Source organism: Ovis aries, chromosome 6 (assembly GCF_016772045.2).
Source record: "Ovis aries strain OAR_USU_Benz2616 breed Rambouillet chromosome 6, ARS-UI_Ramb_v3.0, whole genome shotgun sequence".
Classification (NCBI taxonomy): domain Eukaryota; kingdom Metazoa; phylum Chordata; class Mammalia; order Artiodactyla; family Bovidae; genus Ovis; species Ovis aries.
This window is the reverse complement of record NC_056059.1, coordinates 101477809-101499649: the sequence shown is the minus strand read 5'-3', so window position 1 is coordinate 101499649 and position 21841 is coordinate 101477809. Positions and strand designations below refer to the sequence as shown.

The following is a 21841-nucleotide window of genomic DNA, read 5'->3' as shown; positions in this document are numbered from 1 at the left end:
CAGATACAGCAAAATATTAAGAGTAATACATCACAACCCAACGTGGTTTATTCTAGGAGTGCAAAGATGGCTTAACATTTGAAATCTACCTCATTAACATAATTAAACAGAAGAATCATATAATTTCTACAGTAAATATGGGAAAAGTGGACTTGATAAAATTCAGTTGTCAGTCATTATTAAAACTGTTAGCAAACCAGAAATAAAAGAGCATTTTCAAACATGATAAAGGGCAGCTACACAGAACATATAGCTACCATCATGAACAATAGCAAAAAACTAACAACTTCTCTCTGTATATAAGAAACATGTTCACTCACCATTCTAGTAGAATAATTTTTAGCAAGGACAAAAAGTCAAGAAAAAGGAATACAAAGCATGTCAAAAAAGAATAAATAAAACTCTCATTATCTACAGTCAATAAGGTCATGTATAGAGAAAATCCTAAGATCTAAAAAAAAAAAAAATCCTCTAGCATTTATAAATAAATTTGTCAAGTTCATAGGAAAAAATCTCTCTATAAAAATCATATTTATATAATCTAGCAGAAGAAATTAGAAAATTAAACATAAAAAGCAATGGTATATATCAGAGCATTAAGGATGAATGTAACAAAATAGAGCAAAATCTTACAGTGAAAATTACAAACTACTGCTGAAATATGAAAAGTCCTAATGATACATTGAGATGGGCTATGTTCAAGGATTAGAAGATTTCATATTTTTACACTGTCATTTTTCTCCTAATTGATTTCTAGAGTAATAAAATATCTATCAAAATCATATAGGCATTTTTTTTATTTTTTTTAAATTTATTTCTTTTTTTTATTTTTATTTTTTAAATTTTAAAATCTTTAATTCTTACATGCATTCCCAAACATGAACCCCCCTCCCACCTCCCTCCCCATAACATAGCATGGGGATGACCCAGAAAGATGTTATAGGCATTTTTTTTAATTGACAAACTTACACTAAATTTTTTAGAGATATGCTAATGTTCTAGAATATACAAAGCAGTCTTGTAAAGAACCAAGTTGGGGAACTTACTCCACTTTATTTCTAGATTTTAAAGCTATAGTGATTTTCTCTTAAAATAACATCCCACAAATTCTTCCTTTCCTGAACATGTGTGCCCCTTCTGTCCACTCTGGAGTTTATTTCCCTTCCCTGAAATCTAGGCTGCCCCTGTTTCGTGACTTGCTTTGACCAATGCTTATAAGCTTCCATATTCGCTCTCTTAGAAGCCTGAGCCATATATCATTGAGTCTGATTAATCTGATAGAGATAAAAGTTGCATGAAGAGATGCTCTACTGGATGTGAGACTTCAAAGAGAGAGACAGGACCATGCAGCCTCCAGCAATCTTCTGTGTACACTAAGTTGCTTCAGTCGTTTCTGGCTCTTTGAGACCCCATGGACTGTAGCCTTCCCAGCTCCTCTGTCCATAGGATTCTCTGGGCAAGAATATTGGAGTGGGTTGCCATGACCTCCTCCAGGGGATCTTCCCTACCCAGGGACTGAACCCATGTCTCTTACGTCTGCTGTGTTGGCAGGAGGGTTGTTAACCACTGGCGCCACCTTGGAAGCCCAGCTAGCTTAGTCATCTCAGATAATGCTCCAGACATGTGAGTGATGCCTTCTTTCATCCTTCAGACTGAACTGATCTATATTAACCAACACCACATGTTGGAGAAATGAGCACATCTTCATCAAGTCCTGCCTGAATTGCTGATTTACGAACAAGTGATTGGTTGTTCTTGCTGATGCCACAAAATTTTGGGGTCAGTTCATATACCAGGGTAGAAATCTAATTGAGCAAATGAATGACACTCCTTTTTCTCAAAGCAGGCTAGTAACATCATCATATCATGCCTTATGCTGAAATATTCTCTATAAGTCTCTTCTACATATTTTCCAGGGAACAGGCGGTTTCTGTAGATACACTTCAGAAATTAGAAGATAAGGACATTTTTGTGCAGCATGAAATTAACTGAAAGACCTTTCAGATTAAATTTCTGATTATAAAAGTTAAGGTTTACTGAATTTATAGTATAAAAAAGAGGAGTACATTCCTCATCATTACACAAAATTAATGTTTATCTTTTTTATATTTTCTTTAGTCTCAGTGCATTGATGCATTTTATGAAAAAATGCATTTTTTGCAATTGGGATCATATTTTATATAAAGTTTATTGTTAACCTATAGTTATCAGGAAATAATTGCTTACAGGGCACATCTCTTCTTACAAGTACCCTAAGACATAAAATAGACCCTTATTCTCACATTTAGCAAAGATCTGTTATCAGAAACAAACTTCAGATACTTAGGAGAATTTTTAATAAATACACTTTACTATTAAGGTCATCTGCATGTACTGAGATCATTACATAAATACAAAGAAAAAGGTCATTGAAATTTATCAATGTCACATGAAGTTCATTGTACAGAATATTGTTTTCTCATAATGTGTTATTTTATATGAGAATCCCACTGATTAACTTTTTTCTAATTTTAGCACAAAACTTTACATTTCTTCTAGATGAACCATTGTTTATATATTCTAAACAGGCCTGAACTATGGAACCACTCAACTTTGGTTTTTTTCAAAGTATAGACTAAGACATGAGGCTCCCCCACCAAAAGTATATCTGCATTTTTGAAATGTATTCTCTGACCTTAGTTTTGAATTCATTTCCTTACCTCTCCATTTAATTTTCCATCAGGGAGGATTTATGAATCTTTATAAACTGTGATACTTTTTGTAAAATTAATTTACCTGTCTTATTTTTCCATTTATCATTATATAATTAGCATTTTCTAAACATTTCAATAACTAATCGACATTTTATTATAGTCATCACGCTACAGCTAGAGATAATAGATTGGTGTTCATTCTTCGGTATTATAGAAATTGTAAGAAACAACTCTGCACTTCAGTTTTTTCACAAATTTTTTTTTTTCTAGGATTAGGCTTTAAGGGGTCTTGAAATATATTACCAAATTTATTTAGAAAGATTACAATGATCTCTACTCTAATGATGAGGGTGCATACCTCAGCACACCTTGCAATCACTGAGTAGTATTATTGTTCAGGATTTTGTTAATGTGACCAGTAAAAGGATATCAAATGAGTTAACATGATTTATTATTATTATTAGCAAAAACCCATACTCTCAATGATGCTTCCCTTACCTTGTATCAAGTATTCAAGAGTCTTTTGGTCTATTTGTTCTATAGACCTGTGTCTATCCATGTGATAATTCTATACTTTCAAAGAGGAAGTATACTACACGATTACCTCTAATAGTGAGAAAAGTCACAATATAAATGTTCAACATTACTGAAGTAGTTATATGTGACATAGCTGCAGAGCGAAACAATTATTAAAAATTATGCTTACAGAGTTTGCCAATGATCAGATGTTAAATTAGAATATGTTGGCATAAGGGCATTTCTCAACTATTGATATGAAAAGAAAAACTTGTTTCTGTTGAATTAAAAAAAATGAAGAGGTAATTAACAAAATATTTTCAGTGTTCAACTCAATTAGTGGAGTTATGGGTGTTTTATGCATTCTTCGCTATAACTTTCATTGTTTTCTAAATTGTACCAAGCTATATACTTTTCCTTGCTTCCTTGCAAATCTATTCTAGATTAGGGTGGGGCTATATATTTAAGACACAATGCTTTTAATTACATTGTCAATATCCCAAGCTGTTGATCAACACTTTAAATATTCTTTATCTGAAAGAATTCAAAGAAACCTCAAACAAGAGAAGACTGCTATTTTAAAAACTCACTTTTCCAATGTGAAAGTTTAATATTTGATTTGAGATCAAAGGAAAAGAATAAATAATAATGTTTTAAGGGGGGAAAAGCGTAGCAGAGAAAGACACCTAATACCACATATCCATCTTTGCGAGGCCATATAATTCATCTTCTAAACTGTGAGGATATCAATTCAAGTTACACCATTTCAGCTCACAGCAACCTTTCAGATTAGTTAGTGTCTCAGTGAAGGATGATTAGTAAAATCTTGAAATCTACCTGTCAAATGACGGCTTCTCTCCACAGTCAAAAGCATCCTGCAGTTCCTTCACGAGGTTAGCCTGGCCTGGGAGTCGAAAGAGACCCTCTTCCTTCAGCCCCCTTTGTCGGATGAAGTCCACACACTGCTCCACCAACATTGGAGCCAGGCGGTTCCCATATCTCTTCTCATAGCGAACAGTATCTTCCAATTTCTGTCCAAAAATGCCTGGAGAAATAAAGGATCACAATGAATTCGAGAAATTCATCTGTTCCTACTACATAAGTTTAAGCTGCCTCTGGGAGATAGTGAAGGACAGGGAGACCTAGCTCTCTGCAGTCTATAGGGTGGCAAAGAGCTGGACATGACTCAGCAACTGACCAACAACTGCTACTACTCCTTTGTTCTAACTGCTGGACCACAAGAGAATTCCCCTCTCTTCACTTTTGTTTTCTTTTTCTTTTTTTAAATAAAAGGCCACCTTTTGTTTTCATTCAAGTGATGATGCCATGATTATAATCAAGGTGATAAACCATGAAAAGAGACGCACAGAATTTTCTCCCATATAAAATATTTCAGACAGTGTCTGCTCTTTAAAATCTTAAACTATTAATTTACTGGAAAGAAAAAAAAATTGAATTATGAAGCTCTGTGTTCCAAAAGTGAGGAGACAGGGTCATGGTGGTTTTTCCTAACAGGAATGAGTATCTGATTACATATTGTCTAGAATTAGCAGCACATGGGGGTAATAAAAATCAAAACCATTTTGACCCGTTTTATTCATTATTTTTAAATACTTACAAATGATGCATTTCTTTGTGCGTGCATTTGGGGCTGAATATCCCCACTCTTAATCCTTGGTACCCCACTGATTAAGAAACAATGCCTCAAAAATATACTAATATGAGTTGGAACTTGGAAAAATAACCAACCAATGAGAACAGAGGAAGAAAAGGAGCCAAAGCAAATATGATTCCAATGTTCCCAGATGGGATGAATATTACTGAAAGGTTTTAATGGCCTAATGAGTTTCATAAAAGGGGAAGAAAAATTAGTTGTGCATGTTGAAACTATGTAAGACTCTGGAATGTTTGGGGAATTATTTCAAAACCGTTAAGTTCAGGATTTAACAATAAGAACATATGCTTTACTTCTCTATCGGTAAAATAATTTATGTATGGATTCAGTAAAGTAAAACCATCACATTCCATGCAATAAACACTTGCTACCAAAGAGAATATTCTTAGCCTAGGCAGAAAGAAAAACACAACAAATGAAACTATTCTCCACCTGGTATCAAGTTTAGCACTAACAGATTCCTTTTAGGAAAAAGGGTTGAATGATCTGATATTAATATTTAAGTGCATATAAAACAATTGGAAATTAGCTGAGTTTGTAGACTTTACAACAAGAAGTTTCTCGATAATGGTATGTTAAACTTGGAATCCCTGATCTCTGGGTTTTCTGTTACTTGAAGCAGCATCTGATACTTTATGAAGTGGTGATAATGATTTGAAACTCTTTTAGTATTTTAATAACAAAGCTTAAAAATTGATTATGAATGAAGAACACTGACTCTTTCTCTATGGAGCTCTTTCAAGCTTTCTTGCTTGGAATGTTTGGATTCTATCCCAAATTAAGGAGATAGCGTTTCAGAGGCACTTATAAATTAAATTAAAAAAAAAATAATGTTAACATTAGGGAATAAATCTTCTCTATCTGATTTTTCACTTTTTTTTTTTGGACTGACACATTATTAACACATAAGGTATCTCCCTAAATCCAGCAGAAAATCTATTAAAGATGTTCCAGTTCAACCTCAATGTGTGCTACAAATGAGAACCAAACTTCCAAGATTTAGCTTTACACAGTAATGAAAAACAGTCAAGCATGCTTTTCTGATCAGGATTCCTTTATTCCCCCAAAACTCAGGGAGGTGATAAAGGATACAGTAAGTTTTACTTTAGATGGGTTTTCTGGTTTTCTTTTTCTCCCCCTGTTACACATAGGCTTGCCTGTATGATAAGGATTTTCTTAAGTAGAGCAACAAACTAAAAGCCAAGAGCTCATGCATTAAGTACCTAACATGCACTAAGTTGTTGACATGTATTCTCTTATTTCCATAATAAATATACATGGTAGCTATATCATACCTGATGAAACTGAGAGAGATTAAATACATAAGGTTAGTTACACAGCCGGAGAAGACAATGGCACCCCACTCCAGTACTCTTGCCTGGAAAATCCCATGGATGAAGGAGCCTGGAAGGATGCAGTCCATGGGGTCACGAAGAGTTGGACACGACTGAGCGACTTCACTTTCACTTTTCACTTTCATGCATTGGAGAAGGAAATGGCAACCCACTCCAGTGTTCTTGCCTGGAGAATCCCAGGGATGCGGAGCCTGATGGGCTGCCGTCTATGGGGTCGCACAGAGTCGGACACGACTGAAGCGACTTCGCAGCAGCAGCAGCAGTTACACAGAACCAAGTCACAGAATGGAAATCCTTACCTAGACTTAGCCCTACAAATCTTTGCTTGTCTCTGAATACTTGTCCTCTTCCTCTTTATTTAACTCAATTATCATGTGTTCTAATTTTCTAGTAATTTAAAATATTAATAAATTCTAAAAGTGAAGAAAACAGCATATCTTTTCTGTGCTCTGAAATATGGTAATAGCTAGGCTGTATTTATATATGCCAGGCATGGGTACAAGCAGTTTATCTACACTTCTGTTACTTAAAACTCACAGCATCCTAGGAGGTAGGCACCACCATTTACTAAGGAGGAGGCTAAGCACAGAACAATTAAGTAACTTGCTGAATGTCACAAGGTAAAAGGTAGAACCAGGATTTGATCAAGGCTGTTGCATTTCAGAGGGACTGTGTGGGCATAATGGATAAAAACTGAGTTACAGAGGAAGAGCCAACTCATCAGGAAAAGACCCAGATGCTTGAAAAGATTGAGGGTAGGAGGAGAAGGAGGGCAGAGGATGAGATGGTTGGATGGCATCACTGAATCAATGGATATGAATTTGAACAAACTTTGGGAGACGGTGAAGAACAGGGAAGCCTGGAGTGTTGTAGTCCATGGGGTCACAAAGAGTTGGACACGACTTAGTGACTGATCAACAATAGAGGAAGTAACCTGCCTTTTACTAGTTTTCTGGCCTCAATACCTGTCATCATATTAAGGGTGGGGGAGGAGATTTCTGTTGAGAAAATGAAAATCTAGGGGAAAGGTGGAAGAAAGGAGAAGGAAAAATTCAGCATCCTGGCCAACAATATGATTTCCTTAATATAAAGAGCTATACCTATTTAGCAACAGAATATGTACAAGAGTTTTAGAATGTAGACAATATGTACACATGCTTAGAATAAAAACAGTAATTTTCTGCTGTTTATCTGGTCTTGCAAAGCATTAGGTAACGATTAGTTGTATACCCCCCAGTCTGTAGCATTGGAAATAGAATGTTCCAAAGGTCTCTGACTTACAAAGGTAGACGGTGAATCAACTTCTGTATAAGAATTTTTTGTTTTTGGTGTGGAAGCCAGGGAGAAATTGTGTGCTTAGTCACTCACTCATGTACGACTCTTTGCGAGCCATGGACTGTAGCCTGCCAGGCCATTTGTCCATGGAGATTCTCCAGGCCAGAATACTGGAGTAGGTTGCCATGCCCTTCTCCAGGGGATCTGCCCAACCCAGGGATGGAACTCAAGTCTCCCTCATTGCAGGTGGATTCTTTACCATCTGAACCACCAAGGAAGTACAGGGGAAAACTGGAGTTGCAGAAATAGAGCATGGAGCTAAGGGCACAGGTAGAGAGGGAAAGGGAAGGAGCAATGAATGGACAGATTGGGACTGACATATATACACAACCATATCTAAAATAGACAGCTAGTGGGACCCTCGGAGAAGGTGACGGCACCCCACTCCAGTACTCTTGCCTGGAAAATCCCGTGGATGGAGGAGCCTGGTGGGCTGCAGTCCATGGGGTCGCTAAGAGTCGGACACGACTGAGCGACTTCACTTTCACTTTTCACTTTCATGCACTAGAGAAGGAAATGGCACCCCACTCCAGTGTTCTTGCCTGGAGAATCCCAGGGACGGCGGAGCCTGGTGGGCTGCCATCTATGGGGTCGCACAGAGTCAGACACGACTGAAGCGACTTAGCAGTAGCAGCAGCGGGAACCGGCTCTATAGCAAAGGGGGCTCAGCTCTGTACTCTGTGGAGACTTAGAGAGGTGAGACTGGGGGTAGGGTGGGAGGAAAGCTCAAGAGGGAGGGGATAAATGTATACATACGGCTGATTCACTTCATTTACAGCAGAAACTAACACAGCATTGTAAAGTAGTTATACTCCAATAAAAGAAGCTGCTTTAGCTAGAACTTCAACACTTAAACTTCAAATTTTAAAATTAACAACAGCAAAAAAGCACAAAGGTCGTGAGCTATCCCCAACTACTAGCATGAAGAAGAGGACACACTGATTAGTAGATTATTAACAAGAATATTCCCTGTAGTGTGAGTCTTGCCAGCAGTTCCAGATATGCCCCTGTAAATTCTCAGAGAGGTTTCACATTCCCTAACAAAAGCATCCTTGGAATTTCTGGGTGACAACAGCACGTTACACGTATTTTCCCCTGAAGTACATTGATGGTGTCATAAAGCATCATTCAGGACGTGACTTTCCACTGAGAAAGTAAATCACACAGGTGATTTTATTATATCTTTGGGAGGCTGTTTCAGCTGGAGGGAGACACAGAGAGGAAAAAAAAAATATGAAGAAAATCTAAATAGCTTCAGGATTTGTGAGGTTCTTCCTTTACATGTAAATTATATACTTCATAGCTAGAGGCAGCCTGTGGCATTACTGAATGTGATCAGAAAAGTATATTCAAATTCTACTTATTGCATAAATAAGTAAATAAAATACAAAGCCAAACATCTCTGGACTCCTCATGCTTTGTAATTATTCAGTTTGTTCCTTGATTCTGAACTAAGTATAACACTGGCTCCATTTCATCACTTCCTGCCTTCTTGCTGATCTGTTACCATATGGCGTCTGACACCGTCATTTCACTAAAAGAGCTTTCAGAATAATTACCAATAACTACCTAGTTGCAAAATCATTGGCAGATTTATTTTTTGCAGTACTTTATGGTTCACTCCCTTTAAAACCATCAATCTCACTCTTCTTACTGCTACTTCTCACATCTTATGTAATTCTTGCCTTCCAGAACATTCTTTTCAGTCTACTTCTTGACTATGCAATCTACTACACCTTTCTTATAAGTTTGCTGGTCCTCTGGATTCTGTCCACAGCTTAGTTTTCACCTCATTTTACACAATTTCTTTGTTGGATTACACTCAATCTCACAGTGTAACAATTGTTCCCAGATTTGTATCTCAGTCTGGGCCCCTCTTGCACTGGATTTCCAAGTGTCTATTAGACCCCTAAACATGAGTATCTCAAAACATTGGCAAACTCAAAAATTTTAAAACTGTGAATTCTTTTTCTTCAAAACCTGTCATACTTCCTATAATCCTGATTTTGGTTCTCAGAACCAGTGACCCCCCCCCCCAAACATTTGAAGGGCCATCTGAGAATGGACCTAGATTGCACCTTCCTTCACAACCCTCATTTAATGGCCACATCAGTCCCTTCCAAACTCATTGCCATTAGATCCTCAAGACTTCTTAACTGACTTTTATAGAGCCAAGTTCCCAAGTCAGGCAAGTGTTGCCATAGTGATCGTCATAATATTTAAATCAGATCACACCACTTTTTTTGTTTAATTTCTTCCAATGGTACCCACTGGCTAGCCAAGCTCCTTTTCATGAAATGTGTGTGTGCTCAGTCGACTCCAACTCTGTATAAACCCATGGGCTGTGGCTCAACAGGATCCTCTGTTAATGGGATTTTTCAGGCAAGAATACTGGAGCAGGTTGCCATTTCATCTTCCAGGGGATCTTTCTGACCCAGGGATGGAACCTGCATCTCCTGCGTTGGCAGGTGGATTCTTTACCACTGAGCCACCTGGAAGCCCTTTCATGAAATACAGTCTCTACCGCTTCATCAACAATCCAATCAATAGGCGTTTAGGTAGTACCCTTTCCATGCTGGGTGCTGGGCCATATTCACCCTCATTACTGCTGCTCCCTCAAAAACAACCTACTCAGTAACTATATTGAACTATTTATTGTTTCTTATATGTGTTATGACTTATTATATCTTTGGGTGTCTTACTACAACATAAGTCTTATTGTCAAGAGTCAGCCTAGAAAAACTTATCCTGAAAAAGTCAACTCATATAATCTCCTGTGTTAAGTCCTTATAAACATTCCCTCATACCCATCCCAGTCACAAACTTGTTATGTTTCTTTCTTTGATTTCTTAACATATCACTTTCTAATTATTTATTTAGATCCTTATCCACATTGGACTAGTTCCCTACCAGTCAAAAAAGGATTGTTTAAAAAATAAAAAAGGATTATACTTTCACAATTATTATAAGAAGACAATAGTCTACATTTATTACTATTAAAAATGATGCTTATACAGTTTATACTATTATTTATTTTATAAACTGAAAGAAATTTGAGTAAATTTCTTAAGGTTCTGCAGACACAAGGACTGAACTGGGATTTGTGACAGATATGAAGGACTCCAAGGCTCACAGTTCATTCTATCATCGTGTCCTGGTATGAATGTTTGTGTCCCTTTCAAATTTCTACGTTGAAAATCTAATTCCTATGGGAACGACTTTTGGAGGCAGGGCCTTTGAGAGATGATTAGGTCATGAGTATCACTTCCCCTTGGTGGCTCAGATGGTAAAGAATCTGCCTGCAATGCAGGAGACCCAGGTTCAATCCCTGGATCGGGACGATCCCCTGGAGAAGGGAATGACAACCCACTCCAGTATTCTTGCCTGGAGAATTCCATGGACAGAGGAGCCTGGTGAGCTACAGTCCATGGGGTCACAAAGAGTCAGACATGACTGAGTTACTAACCCTTTCACCTTTCACCCTAGGTCATGAGTGAAAAGTTCTCATGAGTGGGATCAGCATTGGGTTGGCCAAAAAGTTAGCTTGAGTTTTGACATAAGATGTTATGAAAGACTTGAATGATCTACTTGGCCAACCCAAACACCTTTATAAAAAGGACCCCAGAGAGCTTTTTCTTTCTACTCCTTGAGAATGTAACAAGTAGACAGTCTGCAATCCAGAAGAGGGCTCTCATTGGAACCCAGTCATGCTGGCTTTATCTCAATCTTTCAACCTTCAGAACCATAAGAAATAAATTTCTGTTGTTTAGAAGCCACCCAGGCTGTGGCATTTTGTTATAGCAGCTTGAATGGACTTAGGCACACTCTCTTGTTCTCTGGAACTCAATACCAAAGTGGATAAGGATTGAGTGTTCCATTAAACATCTGTGGAATTAATGTAGGCATTAAAACAAAATATCCACCCCCTCAATTAAAGGAAATAAATGAATAACTCCAAGGTAAAATGAAACTTATCAAGACTTCACAGGTTGTGGTACTGATTTCTACAAAAACTTGAAAACAAAAAAAGTCTTTGTTGATGAAAAAGGTACAAGTTAGCGAATTTCTTGGTCATTACATAAATTTTCTACTATCAACTATTTTTCAGAGTTCTCTGACCCTCCCATTCCATAGATTACCACCAAGTCATATAGAGAATTTGCTTTTACTTATATTTGTGCTTACTGCAACCCTGCTAGCAGAATAAGACTTGGCGTGACCAGGATTGTAGTACTTTTCAATTAAAAATGAACATATGCCCATGGTAAATGGACAAATCAAAATAAAAGACATAGCACAGAACTAAGAAGCAAAGTCAGCCAAGGCTTACTTTGGTCTCTCACCAGCAGTTTCCAAGTAGCCAACAAACCTTACATGAAAAGAAACCTTTGAATTCAAGAAGCTCAGAATCTATATAACCACCAATGAATTTGGTAAAAGCTTGACTCTCCTTGTCAGAATGGGGAAGAAGGGAGAAAAATAAAGTCTTGAAATAATTAAGAAAGTGTAATAATGTGAAAATAGTGACCTGGTAGCATTGGTCTTAGACCAGCAGAATAATTAAACTCATCATTTACATCCAGGTACCAAGCCACAGAATTTACATGCATTTTCTTATTTGACACTCACAGACATTCTCAAGGGCATCTCCCTTCTATAAACAGACTCAGAGATGCAAGGTTACCTAAAGTCATACATACAGAAAGCAGTAGATCTGGGATCTAAACACAGGCCTATATGATTGTAAAAGTCTTCCTTTTCTACTGGATTATATTAATTCAATTCAGACATACATTCCCCCCCCCCCACCCCCATAGGAACACTGACTACTCTCTTAGGATCATGTAGTAGAAAATGTCTTTCCATAACTTCCAAAGATCAAATCTGGTTTCACGTGGTTCATACGAATCACCGCCTTTCCAGATGAACCCATAGTGAGTCTTCTTATTCATAAGCTCCTCAGAATTCACACATAATTTGTTATAGTGCTTTTTACAGATTAAACAATTACTTTTATTTATGCTTCCTTATCCTCAAGGAGGGTGTGAGCTCATAGATTCCAGGCAGCCTGTTTTGTTTGCTTTCTCACCCCCAGAATCACTTGGTAGGTGATTCTGTAAAACTGTGATGTGTGAATTGATGAGCTATTAATATTTACAGCACCATTTAAAATTATATAGATTTAAATAGCAGCATTCTGTTCGACAAATCAATTTCCAAAATGTGATTATAACTTCCAAAATATACAACTAACTTAAAAAATTATTGGTTGTATTCATTATTACTATAAAGATCTTCTATTCTGTTATTGCCTATGAACTAGTAGGTTATAATACTATACATCACCATAAATAAATAAATCTTAAATCGTGGATTGAAAAGGCCTATCGCTGTTTTTAACTTTCAGAAGAAATAAACAAATACATACATAATATATATGTCAACACACACATACACATATATATGTATACACACACACACATATATATATATCTTATCACAAATGTGTTTAACAGCACTTGAAGATAGATATGAAGATAAAGTGGCCTGATGGCAGCATGCAAGATATATAAGGGAGGACTTCCCTGGTGGTACAGTAGATAAGAATCCACCTACCAATGCTGGAGATATGAGTTCGATCCCTGGTCCGGGAAGATTCCACATGCTACTGAGCAACAAAGCCCGTGTGCCCCAACTATTGAGCCTGTGCTCTAGAGCCAGGAAGCTGCTACTACTAAGCCCACATGCCGCAACTACTGAAGCCTGAGCCCTAAAGCCTCTGGTTTGAAACAAGAGAGGCCACAACAGTCAGAAGGCCATGCACCACAAGTAGAGAGCAGCCTCCACTCCCTACAACTGGAGAAACTGCAGCAACAAAGATTCAGTGCAATCAAAAATAAATAAATTTAAAATAGTAGATATAAGGACTACAGAGTAAAGAATACAAGAGGTGAACAGAGACAGCCTGATGAAGTGAGAGCCAACAATGACTTGAAGAAAGTGTGGACACACTGCAGAGGAGGAACAACGGACAGAAGCAAAGCAGCAAGAGAGAGGTTCAGGGAGGAAAGTGGGGCCTGTCTGGGGAAGTGGGAACAGCTGCAATTGCTTAGAAGGCCTTGATAATTACATGAAATAGTCAGGACAACCTCCTGGGAGCAACAGGAGCTCATAAAACATTTCTGAGCTGTGGAACACTGCTTAACAGTACTGTTTCAGGCATATCAGTTGGATGACCCTTAGCAAATTAACTGTATGAAACATCTGAACAATATTGAGGGTAAAAAGAGGTGAGGATGGATGCTGTCTTGAAGAGCCACTTTTAAGGTTAAAATCAGTTTTGTGCTTCTAAGATGCTTGTTCCTTGGAAGAAAAGCTATGACAAACCTAGACAGCATATTAAAAAGCAGAGACGTCACTTTGCTAACAAAGATCCATCTAGCCAAAGCTATGATATTTCCAGTAGTCAGTCAGGTATGGATGTGAGAGTTGAGCCATAAAGAAGACTGAGAACTGAATAACTGATGCTTTCAAATTGTGGTGCTGGAGAAGACGCTTGAGAGTTGCTTGGACTGCAAGACCAAACCAGTCAATCCTAAAGGAAATAATACTGAATATTCATCGGAAGGACTTGTGCTGAAGTTGAAGTTACAACACTTTGGCCACCTGATGTGAAAAGTGGACTCATTGGAAAAGACCCTGATGCTGGGAAAGTTTGAGGGCAAGAGGAGAAGGGGACGACAGAGGATGAGACAGTTGGATGGCATCACTGACTCAAGGAACATGAGTTTGAGCAAACTCTGGGAGATGGTGAAAGACAGGGAAGCCTGGCGTGCTGTAGTCCACGGGGTGGCAGAGTCAGACACAACTTAGCAACTGAACAACAACAATTTACAATAGCCAATACGTGGAAGCAACCTAGATGACCATTAATAGATGAATGGGCATAAAGAAGATGTGGTGCACATATATTAATACAATGAAATATTATTCAGCCATCAAAAGGAAGAATCAGAGTCAGTTCTAGTGAGCTGGATGAAACTAGAGTCTGTTATACCAGTGAAGTAAGTCGGAAAGAGAAAAATATCATATATTAATGCATATATATGGAATCTAGAAAAATGGTATTGATGAACCTATTTGTAAGGCAGGAGTAGAGACGCAGACATAGAGAACAGACTTGTGGGCACAACGGGATACGGAGAGTGTGAAATGAACTGAGACAGAAGCATTGAAACATACACCACAATATGTAAGACAGACAGCCAGTGGGAATTTGCTACATGACCCAGGGAGCTCTGTGAATCCTAGCAGGGTTGGATGGGGTGGGAGGTTGGAGGGAGGTTCAAGAGGAGGGGATATATATAAATACATATGGCTGATTCATGTTGATGAATCAGAGGACAATGCTAAAACCAACACAACATTGTAAAGTAGTTATCCTGCAAAGAAAAATAAATAAAAATTTAAAAAGTCAGTTGTGTGCTTGAAACAACAAAGGCACAAACAACCAAGGTGATGGAAACACAAATGAAGCTGAAAGTATATAAAGAAGGAAAAAGCAATATATTGCTGTTAAGTTGCTAAGTTGTGTCCAACTCTTTGTGACCCCACAAACTGCAGCCCTCCAGGTGCCTCTGTCCATGGAATTTTCCAGGTAAGAATGCTGGAGTGGGTTACCATCTCCTTCTCCAGGAGGTCTTCCCAATCCAGGGATCTCATTCATCTCCTACATTGGCAGATGGATTCTTTACCACTAGTGCGACCTGGGAAGCCCACAGAAGCAATATGGCATGACCACTAAATAGTTATTGGAGATGGAAATGGCAATCCACTCCAGTATTCCTCCCTGGGAAATTTCATTGACAGAGAAGCTTGGTGGGCTACACTCCATGGAGTTGCAAAGAACTGGGCATGGTTTAGATACTAAACAGCAATAACTAAATGGCTATGGTATGTGTCGGGGGAACAACTGGGGAATTAATGATGACTTATTTCCAAGAAGAGAGCAACTCGAGAAATAGACAGGATAAAGTTAGGGCTTAAAATTGTACTTTAGTATGTCCTGTGATCACAACAATCGTAAACCAGCCAGCCCTTTCTAACTAGAAATTTCACTGACATCAGGACCCAAAATGTTACGCACCCCCAGGGAATCAAAAGATCAGTTATGCTCTGTATATTCAATATTAGTCTTATGGAGGCAAAAAAATAAAAGTTTCAAATAACAAAAAATACGTTCTCACGTTTATCTCAGCAGAACATAAATCCAGCAAAGCACCACTCTCCCCAGCTTCCTGCCCAATAGATGGTTCACATTTCCTTGATTTTTAAAACCACTGGGAAAGTAAGTTCTGAGAACCGTGTGTGTGTGTGTGTGTGTGTGTGTGCGTGCACGTGTGCTCAGTCGCTCAGTTGTGTCCAACTCTATGTGACCCTGTGCATTTTCCCCACCAGGCTCCTCTGTCCATGAGGATTTTCCAGGCAAGAATACTGGAGTGGGTTGCCATATCCTCCTCCAGAGGATCTTCCTGACCCAGGAATGGAACCCATGTCTTCTGCGTTGGCAGGCAGATTCTTTACCACTGTACCACCTGGGAGACCCTTATTAGAACCTAAAGAAAGAAACAGAGATGGAAAGAACAGTAAAGGACAGAAGAGGTCTGAAAGAGAAAGGATGGCTGAGCAGTGAGTTCCACTGGCTCAGTACAGAAGCTGCAATCCCCCCAGACCTCTGGAAACTTCAGTCCAACTCCCCTCTGCATTCTGAAAGCCTTTCCATTCTGTCAGCCTAGCCAGGACAACAGAGAGAATATGTTTAAAATATGGATCAGGAAAAGCAGACATGTCACCATTTTTCACTTCTGGATGCGTTCCCATGATTCCTGAAAGGATTTCAGGGGATGCTTTCTAAGAGGCTTGAGAGAGGAACTCAGAAACCCCCATTCACTTCTAGAACTCCCAGAGCACCCAGGGGATGACACAAAGAACAAAATGACACTCTTTTCTTAAGGTAGCGTGGCCTGGGAACCTGGGATTGAAAGAAAAGTTCATTCTTTTCAGTGCAGAACCTTGAATAAAGATCTAACTCTCTGCTGGACGCTGCTGCTGAAGGGCCTGGCTAGTGCAGCACAGAAACAGTCTCACAGCCACAGCCTGGCACTTTTCCCCCCAAAGCCTCACTGCCTATCAGGCTGAGCAGTGACCTGGGAGAGGCTGGTATGCAGGGCTCAGCAGAAGGGGAGAGGGAACTTAAAAAACAGCTGAACGCTTCCGGTACCTCTCCTCTGACAGTGACCAGAATGCAGCTTTGTCAATTAAAAATCTGTTAATCCTTGACTCAAATGCTGAACATTCCTCAGATTACTAAGACTTCGCAGAGGCAAGGACAATCATTTAAAAATAGCCCACGGGAAATGATAAATGGACGCCATTCCCACTCTGTGGCTGCCCTTTGCTAGCCTGCCCTTTTTTTTTTTTTTTTGCAGCATTGCCTTCCCTTGCTGATGTTTCAGGAGAGAGGGAAGGGGGCATAATGAATAGCAGGGCTAGCCAGGATTCTTGGAAAAGTGCTATAGCTCATGACAAGACAGAAAGTGCAAAACATAAAAGAAAAACTTTGTGTTTCAAAGATAAAGTAATTGCTCCCCAGAACATTCCATGTTACAAATGAGCAGCGATAACCTGGAAATTAGACCTTCTCTCCTTGTTTGGATAAACCCAATTTAGTTGCTGATGGGTGGAGGGACCAGAAGAGGGGATGTCCTTGAAGCAATGAATTCCTAGCTTTTTTCAGTTTCATTGTCAATTTCTCTATCAATGATGCAATCTTACAGTAACCACAAGATCTCTTTGATTGTCTTTGTGGATGAGAGAGCAATATACATTAACACCCAATTCCTTGCTTATAATATATGATAATGATTACAACCAGATACTAACTGCTCAAAGGAAAAGATTCAGAAGGAACGAGGTTTAGTTTTTAAAAGTTACCACTATATCCTGCTTTAAATACAGCTTTTTTCTTCTATTTTGTGTTAATTACTAGATAGAGAATGTTAATCAATGGGCAAATCAAAGAAAGAAGGGGAGAAGGAACAACATTAGATGTTACTCAAATCAGCTCCTGATTAAGTTATTAACAGCGTACATGACTTTAAAATTATAATAACCTAGTTCCAAGTTAAATAATAATTTGATTTAATTACTCCCATTTTTAAGTCAAAGGAAATTTTAAAATATTTTGATACATAAACATTTTCTAGAAATATTCTTTATATATATTTTGTACCCTCTAACTCCCCCTACACAAGTCATTTCGGAAACAGTTTCTTTTCCTGATCATAAGCTTATATTTTCCCACTCCTGTTTCTGATCGTTCATATCTTTGCCCTCTCCCAATGCCACCTTCTGATATATTTGGAAAGTCAAGGTGACCCCTATTTCTAATCAGTGTTAATCAATATGATTGAAAGCCTCCTGAAAAAGAGTCACAACAGATAGTGATTACTAAAATTTTCTCATAAGGGAAGGTGAGGCAAGGGCAGGCAGACAGAATCAAAATGATCTGATGGGAGCACAGGACAGGGACTTGACAGGGACTCATTTCAAGGGGGAACAAGAGGGCTGCTGGGTGTGGGTCTGGGAACAGCCCAAGGCAGCCTTGCGCCCTCCCCTCAGCATGGTAGGGCCAGCTTGCTTGTTCTCGGCTGCCAAGGTGATCCCATAGGACCACCGTTCTTTAAGCCCCGCCCACCCGGGCCATTCACAGACAGTAACAAACAAATCAATAGGCGCCTCCAGAAATCAGTGCAGACAAGCAAAACCACCTATAAACCACTCTAGCGCAGTTTTAAACCCTTGGTTTCCAAACTCTCATTTTATCTGAGCATAAACTGACCTTAAAGCATCAGAAAATATCTGTACCTTTTTTTTTTTAAGGACATGAACATATTATCCACCTACCTTTCCGAAAACTAAAACACCGTTTGATTCTTCGGTATGTAGTTTTAGGAATGAAAGAAGTAGACGCCAAGGCACCCGAGGGGTGCTCCCCAGTATTTCGGTCTTCAGGCATCATACAGGCCCAAAGTTCTGAACCCGGTTCAGGCTTCCTTTAAAACCTGCCTCTGGGCGACCTCAGGACCCCAAAGCCACTCCACCTCATGTTTGTTAGGTTTGAAGTGCGGTTTCCTAGAACTTGAAGATTTTGATCAGCCAGGTCTTGAATGGGGGATAAGTTACCCCCTCTCATTTCCTTCTTTTTTGGCCCCCCAAAATAATAATAATAATTTCCTTTTCTCTTGCCTAATCCCGAGAGTTCTGGAGGCTGTTTCTTTTTAAAGTTTCTGCAGACATTCCAAAATGTCACGGCAAAAAGAACCACAGCAAGCAAGCTGCACCTTCCATTCAGACAGCAGGATTGTTTAATTTTTTTTTTTAAATTTTTTAATTGAGAACTGGCTTCTCAGCTGGAATTGGGCGGGGGGGGGGTACTGAGATTTCTCTGGAAAGGTCAGCAAATAGCCATGAGCAGGGGGCGAGAGGAACAATGACCACAAGGCCCCTGAGGGATATACTTCAGGACGGTCCTTGCCGGCTCCTTTCATCTGAGCAAAAGGGGAGGCTGATAATGGCACCTTCTCCAGAAGGCATTTCGATGCATGAGAGATTCTTTTCAAAGAACTCCCTTGGTCCTTTTACAGCACCCCTCCGCCTTTGATGCTCTCGGCGGGCTTCTCCCTTCTGTTTTTAAACTCCCGGAGCTCTCCAGGGAACTGCCACGTCAGAACAGTCGAGTGCCCAATTCCAGGAAGGCTCCTCGGAGGATCCCTGTTGGAGGCAGCTGCTTCCCCTCGTCCCGCTCCTGGTCCCCCTTTCTCAGTGAGAGCTGGGCGGGAGCTGGCAGGGCTGCAGCCGCCGCCGTGACCGCGCCGTGGCTGCCGCTGCCTACAGTGCCCGCGGTCACAGGCAGCAGGTGCAGTCACAACACTGGGAGGGGCAGGAGGGGAGGCCACGCGGCGTGTGAACCCCTGGCTTCTCCCTCTGACTTTGCCGCTGCCTCCCCTGGCGGCTCTGTTCCTCTACATACCTTTACAGCTGGCTGCCTCAGCCCCAAACCATCCCCACGGGGGGTCAACTTTTTGACCCTTCCTTTCTGCATTTATTCCGTTCCTACACAATATTTTTTTTTTCCAGGTACTTTGCCACTGAATCTATTTGTGAGTGCTGATCTCAATGTGCGTATCATTAAAACCTACAGGTGTAGGGACTTCCCTGGTGGTACAGTGGTTGAGACTCACCTTTCAACCCAGGGGGTTTGGGCCCCATCCCTGGGCAGTGAACTAGGATCCCACATGCCTTGTGGCCAAAAAAAACCACAGAGCATAAATAACGGAAGCAATATGATAACAAAGCCAGTGAAGACTTTAAAAATGGCCCACGTCAAAAAAAGTAATAAATAAATCTTCAAGAAAGCAAAAACTATGTGTGTGTTTGTATACACGTGTGTGAAACAGAAAAATATTCAAAACGTAGCAACAAGGAATCTGCTAGTATAACCACAAAACAAGTTAACTCCTTTACATATATATATTTATTTCTAACTAAAATGTGTTCTTATGTGTGTTTATACATTTATATATTTATTTCTCTGCCTGTGGTTTGAAAATTGATCCTGTTTTTATATTTTCCCCAGCTCTTGCAGGCACCCACAGCACCCCAGCCCCCACGTCTACCAACCCCCTTGGTCCTAGTCACTGAACAATTGACTGGCTAGGTTAATCATTCATCCACCTGGCTGTTCCATGAGCAGATTTGGAATGCTAGTGCTTTAACCCCAAATGACCCCTCAGGCCTCTGGGTGCCTTCTGAGCCTTTCAGCAAGAGTGTTGAAAAAGCTGTGAGGAATACTACACAAAGGTCCTCCCTTGAGAAACTTCATTATCATTACTCTGATGAGCATGCCTAGACAGGAAAACTTCTGTTGGAAATCATTATTATTTCTGTCCCATGGTTCAAACATTGTTTTTGTTTTCTCCATCACAGCAGGATGCTAGGAAAATAAGGAACCGTGATGTATAGAACTCTGTCCACCAAGACAGTGGCAGTGCTGGAGGAAGGCACCTTGGTGCCTGAAAGCATCCCTCCTCTGAGCCTTGGTATGGAGGGAACGCATGTAATCACAGGACTTTGGAGTTGGACTGAATCTTAGTTGAAACATTTTTCTGAAGTGTTATTTCACAAGTATGGAATCTAGAGGTGGGAGTAACACCACTTACGGGAAACCACGCAGTGGTCTGTGTCAGAGGCAGGACCACAGAGCTTCTTAATTAACCCCTGCTTGCCCACACGCTAGTTATTCATCATGAGGATTACATTCAGTATTTTTACTGCCTTGATACATCTCTGACTCAAGGCTTTTCCTAAGGAGACAGAAATATACAGGAAGAACCCGTTTTAGTTAGTAGCTAAAATTAGGCTCTGCATTCAGGTCTAATGAACAGCTAATGGAATTCTCACTCTCCCCGGATCCCAGGCTGAGTACCTCAATATACATTGCCTCAAAAACTGTGAAAAAGGAACCCAGAGAAAAAAGACAAAAACAAACCAAGACAGAAACAAAACCCTAAAGTTTTCCAAAGTTAAATATATGTTTTGACATCCCAACTTCTAGATTTGACTTTTAAGCAGATACCATGTACTTCTCAGTGAGCAATATGAATATGGAAGCAACTGTTTATAAGGGGAAGCTAATCAGGTAACAGAAAGTGGAGGTATCTAGATTCAATATTGAACTAGGTTATCAGGTTTGGTTGTTAAGAGAGGATGTCTCCTTTTTGCATTTCCACTGGTTCCTTTCCTTCATCTCAGTATTCATCATAAGTTTGTTGTATTTCACAGGAAGAAACACCAAAGTCCTATATTTTATGATTTTCACTTAGTTTTTAATTTCTAAATATTGAAAAGCAAGGCAACTTCCTCAGGTGTTGTCTATATTTTAATTAAAAGTCCAATATAAAAACCATAAAGAAGAAATATTTTACATGTAAAAACAACCTGAACAAGGTAAGCTCCAGTGCCTCATGAAAAACTGTAACTGTTTAAAAACACAGGCTGTCAAACTGCAGTTATAGACATTGAATTGTCATAATTGCTTTTCATTGGAGAATACATTTCCCTTTCCTATTTTCGTCATAGAATCCAAGATTATTAATCCCAAATAAATACCTGTTGGCTTCCAATCTCCTTCCCACTGCTCAAAGATT

General features: G+C 39.5%; 1 protein-coding gene across 8 annotated transcripts in view; it reads right to left on the bottom strand.

Annotated features, from left to right (window-relative positions):
• ARHGAP24 (Rho GTPase activating protein 24) overlaps window positions 1–21841 on the bottom strand; it is an 887096-nt gene that overhangs the window by 41710 nt on the left and 823545 nt on the right. For 7 of the 8 annotated variants that reach the window (XM_060417388.1, XM_004009967.6, XM_012180294.5 and 4 more), the window contains one exon: window positions 4047–4254. In XM_060417388.1, the coding sequence (XP_060273371.1) occupies window positions 4047–4254 (208 nt within the window). Of the gene's footprint in view, window positions 1–4046; window positions 4255–18539; window positions 19535–21841 lie in introns of those variants that run through there. The other variant, XM_004009970.5, reaches the window with a different exon arrangement.